Source organism: Schistocerca cancellata, chromosome 5 (assembly GCF_023864275.1).
Source record: "Schistocerca cancellata isolate TAMUIC-IGC-003103 chromosome 5, iqSchCanc2.1, whole genome shotgun sequence".
NCBI lineage: Eukaryota > Metazoa > Arthropoda > Insecta > Orthoptera > Acrididae > Schistocerca > Schistocerca cancellata.
In genome coordinates this window covers 137,632,795-137,648,249 of record NC_064630.1, presented here as the reverse complement: position 1 = coordinate 137,648,249, position 15,455 = coordinate 137,632,795, and the positions used below count along the sequence as shown (strand labels likewise).

At 38.4% G+C, this 15,455-nt stretch overlaps 1 protein-coding gene across 1 annotated transcript in view; it reads left to right on the top strand.

Annotated features, from left to right (window-relative positions):
- Positions 1–85: 85 nt before the first annotated feature.
- The window catches only part of LOC126188009 (probable 2-oxoglutarate dehydrogenase E1 component DHKTD1 homolog, mitochondrial), a 356,616-nt gene continuing 341,246 nt past the window's right edge, over positions 86–15,455 (top strand). The window contains exon 1 of the mRNA XM_049929425.1: positions 86–526. Coding sequence (XP_049785382.1) covers positions 328–526 — 199 coding nt within the window. The 5' untranslated portion in view covers positions 86–327. The remainder of the gene's footprint in view (positions 527–15,455) is intronic.

Sequence of the window (15,455 nt, the reverse complement as noted above, 5' to 3'; positions counted from 1 at the left end):
AATCTTGGAAAGTTTATTGAGATCACTGCTTTGAATTCATTCTGTTACATTGGAAACATCGAGGGCCTCAATTAGGGCAAGATTTCCTTGCAGTGAAGAGATGACAAAAAGAGCCGTACAAATAGACCATAACAACTGTAGGAGATTAAGTGTCTCAAGGCCACAAGAAAAGTAAACACCAAGTAACAGAGGCATTCACCACATGATAAGATCAAACAGTGCCATAATTATTGTGCTTTAGGAATCTTGTGAGACCAAAGAATGAAAGCAGTTTCAGTGTAAATTAAGTGATTTTGACAAAAAGGCACATAATATAACATTTTAAAGATGAAATTATGTACTATAGTGCTTCATTCATGTGTCATAAATACAAGCTGTAAGAGATTAGTAAGCACCAAATCATCTACAAAATTAAGTGTGTGTAATGAAAAGTGCTTTCACCTCCTTGGAAAACCTGCTTGCAGAAAGTACCATGCACGAAATGGTGTTTATGGTTATTTTTCTAGAGTGAAGAATGATTACAAAGGTTGGATTATTTTTTCAACTGTATTTTTAATCAATATTTCATTATTTTCTTCTTCTTATTTTCACATATTTTTCTTAGGTTCTGTACTGACAGCAAATCTGTGTGTTCCTGTGTTTTTTTCCTTAGTTTGTAACATCAGAAAGATTCATTCTAGCTTTCCTGATATGTCATGTAAACTTTTATGATTTTGTTGTCATATTTCCACAGAATTTATTTTGCAAGTGCATGTGGTTGTTTACTTTAGTATATCAATATTTTTCTATTTGTTCTCTGCATATGGGCTCTAGCTGACAATTTCCAACTGAGAGTATTTTGTCTACCAATAGTTTTATAAGAAAACTGATCAAACCAGAAGTCATTTCTGTGTTCTGACTGCATTTTCATTTTTACATTATATCAAGACTTTATTTATAGTGAATAAAAATATGTATTTACGATAAAAAACTGGCACATAAGAGATGTTGTTTATATAATTTCTTACATATTTTATGCTATAATGTAACAGATTTGTTACATTACAAGTACTCACTCTTAGGGTTTATGCTTTTCTCTATGAGATTCATTCCTTTTATTTCCTTTATTCTAATATTTAGTAATTTTTAAAGAATAATTCATAATAAGTAATCATTTACTCTCACTGCCATAATATTCCGAAAGCTAGCAAAGTTTTCATTCTTTTTAGCATGTCTGTTGATAACTCATTGCTTCTACCATTCAGTGAGTGGTCTTCTCTACTTCTAAATGATTTACATTCTACTATAACTTTTCTGACTATATTTAAATTTTTAATGAAGACATACAAAACCATGTAAACATACAGAACCTGTCCTAGTATTATGTTGTATAAAAACTTGCCTATGGGACTGCCTGGACATTATTTTTGTGATACGCCTTACCTGAATTAATCATTTATTTGTCGTAGCCAGCTAATTCAGTTCTCCATAGAGGAGAACTTCTCCATAGAGGAGAACTTTTGGGTATAATTGTGGATGAACACCTGTCATGGAAAGAGCAAATGGATCATATTTCTAATAAAATAAGTACAAATATATATTTTTAAAATGGGCTTCAGCCTTGCTGAACCATGATTACTTAAAGCAAACGTATTTTTGATTGATAATACTGCATCTTCAGTGTGATATCTATGCATTCATCATTTAATGCAATAACACTGTAGTAATCTCATAGAAGCTGTTATCAAATCATCCCATGTTATACTAGTTGGTTACTGGTTCTATAGATCATATTCATGGTAAACATTATGGTATGGGACGTGTCAACAGAATAAACATAGAATATATACACTGAAGTGACAAAAGTCGTGGGATACCTCCTAATGTCATGTCGGACCTCCTTTTGCCCTGCATAGTTCAGCAACTTGAGATGGCATGAGCTCAACAAGTTGTTGGAAGTCCCCTGCAGAAATACTGAGCCATCCATGACTGCTAAAGGGCTGCCTGTGAAGGATTTTGTGTATGAACTGATCTTTTGATTGTGTCCCATAAATATTTGATTGGATTAATGTCGGGTGATCTGGTTGGCTAAATCACTCACACAAATTGTCCTGAATGTTCTTGAAACTAATTGCAAACAGTTGTGGCCTGGTGACATTGTGCATTGTCACCAATAAAAATTCCATCATTGTATGGGAAGTGGTCTCCAAGTAGCCCAACATAACCATTTCCAGTCAATGATTGGTTCAGTTGGATCAGAGGACCCAGTCCATTTCATGTAAACACAGCCCACATCATTATGGTGTCACCACCAACTTGCAGAATGCCTTGTTGACAACTTGGGTCCATGGCTTCTTGGGTTCTGCACCACACCATCAGTTCTTAAAGGCCACAGTTTTCCTGTCTTCTAAGGTTCAACCGATATAGTCACAAGCCCAGGAGAGGCACTGCAGGCCGTGTCACGCTGTTAGCAAAGGCACTCACATTGGTCATCTACTGCCAAAGCCCATTAATGCCATATTTCACCGCAGTGTGCTAATAGTTACATTCCTTGTATGTCCTTCATTGATTTCTGCAGTTATTTCATGCAGTGTTGCTTGTCAGTTAGCACTGAAAACTACAGAAATGCCATTGCTCTCCTTCGTCAAGTGAAGGCCACAGGCCACTGCATTGTCTGTGGTAATGCCTGAAATTTGGTATTTTTTGGCACATGCTTGACACTGCGGATCTCATTATGCTGAATTCCCTGAAGATTTCCTAAATGGAATATTCCATGCCTCTAGCTCCAACTACCATTCTGTGTTCGAAGTCTGTTAATTTACATCGTGTGACCATAATCATGTCATCGACCATTTCACATGAATCACTTGAGTACAAATGACAGCTTGTAATCTTATCCTCCCACGCATCACCATTAAATTTCTCTTAGTCTCTTCATTATTTTCAAAAGCTTTGAGAGGTGTAAGATATACAAAAGAAAAACTTTTTACTTATCTTCATTTTCTCTTCTTGTTGGCTCCAAGTCTTGCATCTAGAGGTACACTCTTGTGGCTGAAATTTTGATTTAACGGTGTGGGTTCCTGATGACTAAATAACTGATGAAGATTTGTCTGTGTATTTCTTGAATTTTATTCTTTGTCACATTATTAAATATCATACCATTTGTACAATTTCCACTTAATATTCCAAATTACATTTTTAGTGACGATTACATAAATAGGTCTATCTCCATCAGAGGCATGTCCACTACTCCTTACATTCTGTGGTACTCAGAATATTCCAAAGAGTTTGCAAACCAAAAGAGTTTACAAACTTTCTTGACAAAAGAAGAATCATCACCAAGATATAACATTATTTTATAAATGAATCCAGAAATAAATTTAATAATTAGTGTTAGATTGTGCAATTAATAATATGAATTTTAAGTGTACCAGAAATGTCATAATTTCAAATATTTTTAAAAGAAGAGTAATTTTAACTGTTAGTACATATCAATTGTAACAAATTAATTTATTTTTATACATTTTAACCTGAAATATAATACATCGTATACAAAATCATATGAAATTCTTTTGGTGAAATAGCTGAAATAATGTTCACCTGTACGAGATTCGAGATTAATCCTGGTGTCAGTTATTTCTGTAACAAAAAGTTAATGTTAGAGGAGGGTGTCCCATTACAAGCTCTGCCAGTGCACTGCCCTTTTATACTTTGTGTACGCAATACTACCACCTTAAGTATATGTGCGTATCACTATCCCATGACTTTGTCACCTCAGTGTGTCTTCCTCTCGCTCTTTCTCTCTCTTTTGCTATTAAGAAACAACTGCATTAATCAGAACTTACAGCACTGTCAGTCAGTTACACATTCTAGCATTTCATTACAGTCAGACATTAAATATCTACTGCTATTTAAACCCTCCCTGAGACAGTTCCATGCATTATGGTTTTCAGCAATATGCATTCAATTTGATAATGCGTATTTTCTAACGTCTTCTATCCACATCCCATTAGGTCAATATTTTAGTCCATCAGAGAAGGGAAATATAAAACTCAAACTAAAATTACTATCAAAAGATACACCTTGTTCTCTATCTGCTGGTGTTGACACTTCATTATTCAGAACATTGTGCATGTTTAAGTGACGAATCATGCGTGCTTCATTTCTTGCAGCATTTCAAAGAGTTTTAGTGCAAATAGTGCAGCAAACATCCTCTCAGATCGTGGTGTGATATTTCCACCTCTATGACTTTTTTCCATCCTTTGTGTGATTATCATTGCTGAATTTAATTAGTGTCAAAACACTTTTTGTTTAGTAAGTGAGCCAGTCAGAAAAACTGTGACAAAGGCAGATGAATGCTGGTTGGTGCTTTACTGAAAGGCTAACACTTTTAATCTTTTCCCATAAAATTGCCAGGAAATGTTGAATTATTCTCATCAGATAACATCTTGTAATGAGTAAGATCACAAATTACAGTTTCATAAAGGGGACATTGAGAGGGTATGATTGGACTTCAAGTCCACTATTCGGCAGCAGCAGGCTTAAAACATCTGCTCAGTCATTCAGATGTCTAGTATCCATACTAGACAGTAAAATGGGAAACAGAGCATTAGCCGATGTATCCTACTTATCAGAATATCACTTTACAAATAATGGTCCACGCCAAATAGCTTGATGACTATCACATTGAAATCATCATCTTCGTTGTATACAGTTTCCCACTAGTAGTAGGGTTTTCTTGGAACACAGACCATTCCATCTCCAGTCTCCATGACTCTGGCCCAGTCTTCCCTCCTCTGTATGCTTTCTTCCACTGATTCAGCCACTTGTCACGTGGCGTTCCTCTTGCTCTCTTGCCCTCCATCTTCATCTCGTACAGCTTCCTAGACATCTTCGTCTCCCTCATTCTCTCCAAATGCCTATACAAATATGCTCCCAAAAGCTGCCTGTGGTTCTCAGGTTTTATTGGTCACAGAGATAAGTGATCAAGTGTTTTGGATAGCCCTTGGTCTAGTGACCATTTGTTACCTATTGGAAGAGCAGGCAAATTGTCACTATCCAAAATTACAGGGTCAAAATTTAAACATTACACACTTCCTCCAGTCCAGGCAAATTGAGCGGATTGGTTGTTTTTTTTTTTTTTGCCTTAGGTGTGGTCTAGTGTAGACCTTAGGTGGCTTATAAAAGCACCATTTGTTCATGGATGGTTTCTGAGAAACTCCCAAAAAACTGTGATTTTTGGATACAAAAAGTACCAGTTGTGCGGACGGCCACTTCTGTAATTTCTATTTGTGACAAATCTTCGAAATTTTTACTGTATGTTCTTAGGATGATGTCCTCGGACAACGCTGAAACATTTTTTTGATATCATTATCCATTACTGAGCTCCTGTGGTTATGCTGTAAAAGAACTTAAAATGATTGTCAAAAAGTATGTACAATTTGACAGATAGCAAATTCAGTAAAATACTTCTAATAACATTTTTACTTGTTTGAGATGCAAATCGCAAGCCAGGCATTTTCAAATAATTGTGATCGATGAGCAAAATATCCAGAAAAAAATGTAAAGCAAACAATTTTGTGTTAACCTTATGCGTACTTATTTGTTGTTTATATACTTTAAAGTATACAAACATAACAATGAAAATAATCAACTATTGACTGTATAATGTAAATGGATAGATAAAAAATCTACTCACCAAGCGGCGGCAGGCAAATACACACTCAAAAGGGTTTAACTTTTATAAGCTTTCGGAGCCAGTGGCTTCTTCTTCTGACAGAACAGTTGAAGGAGAAGGAAGAGGGGTGAAGGAAAAGGACTGGGCAGGTTTAGGGAAAGGGCAACAGTTCAGAAAAGTCACACAGAACGCCGGGTCAGGGGAGACTTACCAGATGGGATGACAAAGAAGGTCTGATTGTTGGGGTTGGGCAGTCCCTAACAATCAGTCTTTCCTTCTCATCCCGTATGGTAAGCCTCCCCTGACCCAAGGGTCTGGTTGACTTTTGTGTACTGTACACCTTTCCCTAAACCTCTGCAGTCCTTTTCCTTCACCCCTCTTCCTTCCCCTTCAACTCTTCTGACAGAAGAAGGAGCCTCTGGCTCTGAAAGCTTGTAAAAGTTAAACCCTTTTGTGTGTGTGTGTTCACCTGCTGCAGCTTGGTGAGTAGATTTTTTTTTTCTGTTGCTTTACAAAGTACAAGGTGTACAGCTTTGCTTCCGTTTGCTGATAGGTGCCGACAGCGGTAAGTAGCGGTCGAAAGAAACAGATCGCAGACTTCAGGCAGTTAGCTTGGACCTCGGTCAACATAACCTCATTCAAACATTAGTCGATTTGTGTCTGCATCATAAAGTTGTTCTTGATTGAAAATGTCAATTTACGAGCCTAATTCTTGTCATTTGCGGGAGGTGTTACTGTTTTGTTTCAGTATGAAGAAAACAGCAGCTGAGTCTCATCGAATGCTCTCAAGTACTTCGGGTAAGGATGCTATTAGTGAAAGAACGTGTCGTGAATGTTTTCAACGCTTCAGGAACAGTGATTTTAACATCGTAGACCGGCATTGTGGTGGAAGAGAATGTTTACGAAGATGCAGAATTGGAGACATTGCTGAGTGAAGAAGACTTGCGTCAAACTGAAGAAGAATTGGCACGATTAGTGGGAGTGACACAGCAAGCCATTTCAAAACGTCTCAAGGCTATGGGCATGATTCAGAAAGAAGGAACTTGCGTCCCATGTGAGCTGAAACCGAGAGACGTTAAACGGTGTTTGTGAGCAGTTGCTTCAGAGGCAAAAACGGAAGGGATTTCTGCATCACATTGTGACCAGGTGCGAAAATTGGGTTCATTACGATAACCCTAAACACAAAAAATCATGGGAATTTCCCAGCCATGCTTCCATGTTGAAGGCCAGACTGAATATTCACAGCTCCAAGATCATGCTCTGCATTTGGTGGGACTAGCTCAGCGTCATGTGTTATGATGTGTTAAAACCAAGTGAAACAATCACAGGTTCTCATTATCAAACGCAATTAATGCATTTGAGCAGAGCATTAAAAGACAGAGGGCTGCAATACAGCGAGAGGCACGATAAAGTGATTTTGCAGCGTGACAACGCTCGATCCCACGTTGCAAAAGAGGTCAAAATGTACTTGGAAATGTTCAAATGGGAAGTCCTACCCCACCTGCCATATTATCCAGACATTGCTCCCTCTGACTATCACCTGTTTAGATCAATGGCGCATGGTCTTGCTGACCAACTCTTCCGATCTCATGAAGAAGTCACAAATTGGATCGATTCGTGGATTGCTTCAAAAGATGAACAATTTTCTCGATGCGGGATTTGTACACTAGAGATGGGGGATCCGCTCTTGAACTAATTCATAGAGTTGAATCTTTCAAAGGAGTGAACAATCAGTGATTCAGAAAAAAAGAACGGTAGCTCCAAACGTTTCCCACGGCAGAGAGAGAGAGAGAGAGAGAGAGAGAGAGAGAGAGAGAGAGAGAGAGAGACGGAGCATATCAGCAGCGCCTCTGCTGGTCAGAGCACAGTGCACGCCACATAACACAGCCAGCGCCGGCCTCTGCCCTGCTTCTACCTTGGCTGCCTGCATTGTGCAGTGCCTCATTGGATTTTGTGTTTCACATATGCCGTGCCGTCTCTGTGCATCGTCTGCCGCCTGCAGTGTCTGGCGCAGCTTAACTTCGCATCGCACTCTGTCGGCGATCGTTTCAGTCGCACGTCCTGCCCTCTGGGCAGTTGATGCAAGCAACAGGACAGAGAGCCACCTAGCGGATAACATAGGAACTACTTGCAACAACCTGCTCGTAAGGGAACGGACGATTTGTCTCGGAGCGGGTGAGTTCACCGCTCCCCCCACCCTCGGAACTCGCCCGCTCAACGCTCGCCTCACCGTCTCGACTCTAGCCAGAGCGTTGAGCAAAGCGACTCAGGTGTCACTCTGGTCTCTGCGGTCTCAGCTCACGCAGTAATACAGCTCACGGCTCGACCTGCTCGACTCAGCGCCTCTGCATCGGAGTTCGTCTCTACTGGATATTGTTCTTCGTAGTAATACCGCTATGTATATTACATTATTATGTTATGTATACATAAATTGTTTTTATTTTATTTTTATTTGTTTAAACTGATTAGATTAGGTTCCTGATGACTCCTCTTACTATAGGATTTTTATTATGGACACTCGAATTTACACTTTAATTACGAGCGAACTGATAAACGTATCGCAAAATGTGATACACCAATATTTTCCTTGTTTTATTCTGCATAAGGCTATATGCAGCACTTTCGTTTTACAGTCAAATTTATATATTTTTTTCTTATTCTGGTATGGATTTTGCGATTTTAGGCATCTTCGGAAGGAAACGTTCACTTTAAAAATATATGGCTTGCGATGTATTTGTATGAGGTTAATGAAATTTTAATACATTATAGCCAAATATATTGTTAATGTAAATCTCAAGTTACAACATTTTCCGATCACCCAAAAAACCACGATAGTGCAAAATAAATCAATAATCAAAAACTTAGTCATATCATGGAAATTTCAATAAACAATACAAAATTCTTACTCATTATCTGTGTTACTTCAAAATAGGATCAAATAAGATCAAAATACAGGTATAGTACTGGAATAAACCAAGTTTAAAGGGCAATGTGCCTTCCATTTATTTTCTATTGTAAATGAGTGGTGAGTCATGAAAAAGAGCTAATTCATTTCAGGGAGTGAACAGTTCTGATCCAATCTCTGAAAAGAACAGTTTTGCCCATCTCTATTGTACACTGCCCGAAAGATGGGAGAAAGTAGTGGCCAGCGGTGGAAAATACTTTGAATGATACGTGTGTCGCCAAATTGTTTCATTAAAGCCTCAAATGTTGGGGAAAAAACAGCGGAAGCAAAGTTGTACACCTTTAATATAAATAAATTGTCAAAAGTTTACTGGCATATAGATTTTATTTTATATAAGCAGCATGCTGTAGCATGGAAAAGAAGGGAACCAGCAGAAAAATGCTCCTGTAGGAGCACAAAAAAGATGAATATATTCCTCTTCAAAAGTCTCTGGCAGAAAAGTGGTGAATCAGCTGCCTCAGTACTTGTTGCACCTCCCTCACCAAAAATTTTGACATGTTAACATATTTACATATTTTTTGTGCTGAGAGAGAGTAGCAGAGAGACAATGATGGTGGAAGAGAGAGGGGACAGGGCAGTGGGAGAGAAAGAGAGAGGAGACAGTGGTGGTAGAGAGGTAAGTGTCAGTGAAAGAGAAAGAAAGACAGTTGAAGGCAGTAGCAGTGGGAGCCAAAGAGACGAGACACTGATGGTCAGTGGCAATAAAAGAGAAAGAGAGACGGATGGAGATAGAAGCAGTGGGAGCAAAAGAGAGAAGAAAATGAAAAATACAGATAAGTGGAGATCATACGCGGGCTTGGAGGATCTGAAGCCTTGTAGATCAACGACCTTTAACACCTAGGTTCAGGGGAGGGCACATTTTGGACTGAAAATTTTACACGTGGATATAGGGGAAAAATAATTTGCCCCCCCCTCCCCAGAATTTTTGAGCTGCTTAGGTGTGGTGGAGACAGTGGCAATGGGAAAGAAAGACAAAAGGAGACAGTGTAAGTGAGACAGGAGACAGTGGCAGTGGGATATACTGTAAATCAATGCAGGGCTTAATTTCAATCAGAATGCACCAGAAAGACATTCTGGTGTCTCCTGAGAATTTTATTTAACTTTATGGAACAAGTCCGCACCAGAGGTTTAAAATAGTACAGTATTAAATATAGCAACATAAATATAATTTGCTGCTGTGACGGCACCAGTAGAGAGAGAGATACTGAGTATGAAGTATTAATTACAAAGAGAGACGGCAAAAGGATTTTGAATGTCCCATGTTAAAAGAGCACAAATATATTCACACACCAAAATTTTTGGTAAGAAAGATGGAATGAGGATTAAGGCAGCTGATTGCCCACTTTTCTGTCAGAATCTCTGAGAGACTTGTGATCTGACGGGATCAGTTTTCACTGGTTTTAATATATTTTCTTCAACCTTCTCTCATAGGGGTTTCTCACGTGTTATCTCCCTAACCCCTTCATTTCTCACCTCTTACACTTTTTGTTCCACCTATCTGACATCTCAAAAACTTCTTCTCACTTTCTGGCATCTTAATTTTTTCTATTTCCTTCACAAACCAGGTTCCAGAAGCGTACAACAAAACTGGAACATAGTAAATGTGGTACATCACTTTCTCACATTTCTGAGGGACTTTTTTGTTCCATGTCATTCCTCTCACACCTCTTACAAAGCTGTGAGCTTGCCTTACCCTCTCTCTTATCTGTTGGTGATTTATTCCATTTTCCGGTATTATATTTATATGTTACTTGAAACTCTCACTACTTTCAGCTGTTCTCCACCCAATGTCATGTAGTATAGGTCTGTCCTTTTTTCTCACTGTGACCACCAGCTCACACTTTGCATTAGCTTTTAGGTCATTTTCTTGCAGAACGTCTTCCAGAACATGTAACTGTTTCTGTACTTCTTCTTTGTTGTTCCCCTATACTGCCAAATCATCAGCAAACAATGTTGCTGTTATGCTGTCTCCAGTTTCTCTTGCTGTTTGTGTTGTTATATCATGTAACACCATTATGAAATATGATGGCTATAGTGTTCTTCCTTGTTTCAAACCATTTCTCTATATCAGTCACACTTTTCTGTCTGTTTCCACTGTCACACCATTTACACTTTCCTGGTACAATTATTTTATTCTCGTTACAGTTTCCTTTGTGTTCCCTTCTTACTTGATGCTTCCAGATGTTTTTATCTGGATACAGTGTTGTATGCTCGTTCTAAATCCTGTAGGACCAACAATATATTCTCTCATAATCATAGTGGTGATCCTGTAGCTGTATCACTGCAAGTACGAGATCCACTGTGGATCTTCCCAGCCTGGAGCTGTACTGTTTTTCTCTCAGCTGTTTGCCACTGTGCTCTGGATTTCTCTTTCCAGAATCTTCTCAAAGATTTTTGTGCAGTGGCATATGTAGTTTTCTTTACATGCTCTCAATTTCTTTTCTTGATGGCAGGTACAATTATTCCCTTCTTCCAATCTTATAGAGTTGACATTTCCATCTGTACAACACTCATTACTCTAATGGCCTCTGTGTCCCCACCTCTTCTGCTGCTCTGCCCATTTACATACTTATTTCATCAGTGCTGGTACATTTCCGCTTTTTATGTTTTTCAGTGCCTCCTCCACATCTATCTGCATTAGATCATTGTTCCACTTCCAGTTCACCCACTAGCTTGTCTATATCTTCCTCTACTACTCCATCTGGAGTCAGCAAATTATCGAAAGATATCCTCCCAACTCTTTGAGGTCATTCTCTTTCTCTACTTCATTTCTATCTGTATCAATCATTTTTACATTTTTTGTCATTCCTCTTCTCCGATTTTGGATTGTTCCATATTTTATTTTCTTTATTATCCTGTACCATCATCATTTTTCTAACCACAACGGCCACTTTTTGTGCCTTCCGGTTTCTCACTGTATGTTCTTCCCTTGCTTCTGATGTCCTTCACTAGAACCACATTTAGAATGCCTTATTATTCTTCAGAACTGCTTCTTTAACTTAAGAATTCCACCAGGGTGTCTTGTATCTTTTCATATATCAGCTTTTTCAGACACCTTTTCTGCTACGTCTACAAATGTGCTCTTAGAACTACTCCATTCCTCTTCCACAGTTTGCAGATCACCCAGTGAGATTTTATTTCTTGTTTTCATTGGATATTGTTCCTTTAACTCCTTGTCTTCTGGTTTTGATGCTCTGTGTTTTCTAGTTTCGATGCTCTTTTTCACCTTTCTCCTCGTTTTCTGTCCTCCAGTTCTTTGATATTCATTACTAACAGCTGATGATCACTATCCAAGCCATCTAGTGGTACAAACTTGATGTCTACTATGTTTCTCATCATTCATCATCTGCTAATGTGTGCTGGCCGGTGTGGCCGAGCGGTTCTAGGCACTTCAGTCTGGAACCGCGTGACCGCAACAGTCGCAGGTTCGAATCCTGCCTTGGGCATGGATGTGTGTGATGTCCTTAGGTTAGTTCGGTTTAATTAGTTCTAAGTTCTAGGGGACTGATGACCTCAGATGTTAAGTCCCATAGTGCTCAGAGCCATTTTTTGCTAATGTGTAATAAACTTTTTTTTAGACCAGTCACTGATATACTACATCATGTTATGATATTTATTCTTATCAGATCATGAGTTTCCAACCAACCTTCAGTCCATTCCATTTACGAAAGTCCAATAATCTTTCACCTTTTTTGTTCCTGCTTCCCTAGCCATTTGTTCCATGTGCATTTGCTTATCCATGTCTCTCTAGACCAATGTTTTGTAATCTATGTCATAAGTGGACCCTTTTCAATGTCTGCTTGTACTGCGGAACACCTGTTCTACTTCTTTAGTGTGTTTTTAATGCAATGTACTGTAAAGGAACTGTTTACAACAAAAATGACAATTTCAAAAATTAATTTCAAAATTAACCAGGAAGCTTTTAAAATAACATAAATTGAAACTAACGTAATCAAAAAAGACTTTGAAATTAAAATCTTAATCAAATGAGTATTATTGGTTCTTATTTTCACAGACATAGTTAATATTAGACTTTATGGACGAAAGATGAAATCTCATAACAAGTTAGGTATGAACTCTATTGTGGCATTTATTTTTTGCTGATGCATAAGCTGAGAATCCTCCTTTGCACATACACTGATGGGACCAAACTGTGACTATCAGTGTAATAGCATGTTGGTTGACCTTTGAAAAGCAATACAACAGCAGTTCTTTGTGGCATTGGTTCAAAAGCCCTTTATAGGTTTCTGGAGACATATGGCACCAAATGTCTATGCCTGGGTCCTGCATTTCCCATAAATTATAGGCAGGAGGTTTTTCAGGTATGGAGCTGGAGCCCAATATCTTCACAAATGTATTCCATGAAGGTCAGATCAGGCAAATTTGGTGACCAAGGCATCAACATGAGTTCACTATTATGCTCCTCATAACACTTAGTATAGTTCTGGACTTGTGACATGATAGTTATCCTGCTGGAAGATGCCATGGTCCTCGGGAAAGACCTCAAGCATGAAAGGATGCAGGCTGTCTGCAACAATGTTCACAGAGTCTACAGCTGTCATGGTACCTTCAATTACTACCACATGCCATGTGGAAGCCTAAGTAGATGCCCCCCATAGCATATTACTGTCTTTATAAGCCTGCATCTGTTGTGCAGAACATGTTTTGAGCAGCTGTTTACCTGGATGATTGTATATTCAGACACAAGCATCAACTGGGTATAACAAGAAATGTGATTCATTAACTCAGGTAATTTGTTTTCATTGATCCTCAATGATTCTGTGACCATTGCAATCAAAATTGTTGATTTGGATGGGTCAACATGGGAACATGCGGGAGTTGTCTGCTATGGGTCCCCATTTTCAAGAATTGTGTGCCGAACAGTGTGCTTTGAAACACTTGTGTCTGCACCAGCTTTGCACTCTGTTGTTAGATCTACCACAGATCATCTCTTATCCTGCTTAACATAGCGGGCAAGCCCACATGATCCATGACGAGGTGTGGATGTCCAAGACCTTGTCGCCTACTTATGCTTTCATCATCTTTCAACCACTTTCAACTGATACTCATGACAGTAGCAAGCAAGCAGTCAATCAGCTTTCATGTTTCCAAGATGTTCATTCCCAAGTGCCAGGGCATTACAGTATGCCCTCAGTCAGAGCCACTCATTTCCCCATTTGAGGCCTGTTTTGTCACTATGATGTTTCCCCATTCATATTTTCTCCACTTGTATACTTTTCTTGCCACATCACATGTCTCCATTCCTCAAAAAGTTGCATTCCGTCTTTCAGTGCGCAGTTAGTGCAAATAGTGAAAGTACAAACATGCTATTTTGCAAAAAATGTTCAAATGTGTGTGAAATCTTATGGGACTTAACTGCTAAGGTCATCAGTCCCTAAGCTTACACACTACTTAACCTAGATTATCCTAAGGACAAACACACGCACCCATACCCAAGGGAGGGCTTGAACTTCCACCGGGATCAGCCGCCCAGTCCATGACTGCAGCGTCTTAGGCCGCTCGGCTAATCCCGCGCGGCTACTCTTTTGCAATAACTGTTGATATAAATCTTTCAAAATACACTAGAATTGTGCTAATAGAATTAATTTTAATTTTTATGCCAGTGGTAAGTCAGATGTCAACTCAATAAAGGTTATGATTTCTTCTGCTGACTAGGTCAAAGATCATGCATTAACAATGTATTGATTTTTAATTCACATCTAATTTTAATATTTAATCTGGTATCCATTTGGAAAATACTGATTAAAAGCTTCGTTGAAACCTCTCAGGTGCTGAATAACTTCTTCAATAAATTATAAATGTCTGTCCTGTCTGAACCCCATGGTAATTCTAAAAAGCCTATTATTGTTGAGAAACAATCAAACCTTTTGAAGCACATAAAAATTGTCTAAAGTTTTCTCTCTCTCATGAAAGTAAAAATTTTTTCTTGAGACATAAATACATTTACTTCTTTGCATTGAAGGGTTAAACTAAGTTCCTTGAACTTTGCAAATATACTGCTTAAATAGACAACATGAAGCTGCCAATTTCCTTTCAATATGAAATTGTGTTCTAAACAGGTATTTAGCATCTTGTGCCTCAACTAAAAAATACAGGTGTCTTGCACTGAGATAACCACTGGCTTCTGTATGTAAAAGAAGAGATGTGTGTACACTTCCCATATTCTCACATAGTATTTTGAATAAACAGTTATTTTGTGGCTGAGCTTTTATGATGTTAACGATTCTGATGATCTAGTCAAGAGCATTATTATAACTGAGACATAACTTTTTGCATCTAGTGCTTGTCTGTGGTTCATTCAGCAGCCACTAATCAATTTTTTGTGGTATTTTAATAAGGTGTACAGCCCCATTAATTATACTATTCATGTCCTTAGCTAAATCAGTCCGAATAACAAGGCAGTCCTGCAGTAATTTATTCTCTTCAAGAAAAGAATTTAAGAGACTAAATATTTAAACTCCATTACTATGTGTTGGTAAAAAATGGTTCTCCAGTAAGTCATTCTTGTACTGATAAATCTCTGTTATGATTGCACTGGTGTCAAAGCTTAAGAACTTTCACAAGATATGTCACCACCAAGTAACATAGCCTGATGAAACTTGGATCATTCATAGAAAGAACTTATACAGTATAATACACAAGATAACAGAAAGAAATACACAAACAGAAGTAACACATTTATTCAAAGGCAATAATTACACTGAAGTCAGTGCGATGTTACAAAACGCAGGATGTGGTTCTTAATGGGATGCGTGATCACCATGGATGATAATAGATGCTCTGCAACGTGCTCACCTGCTGACCACAAGTCTG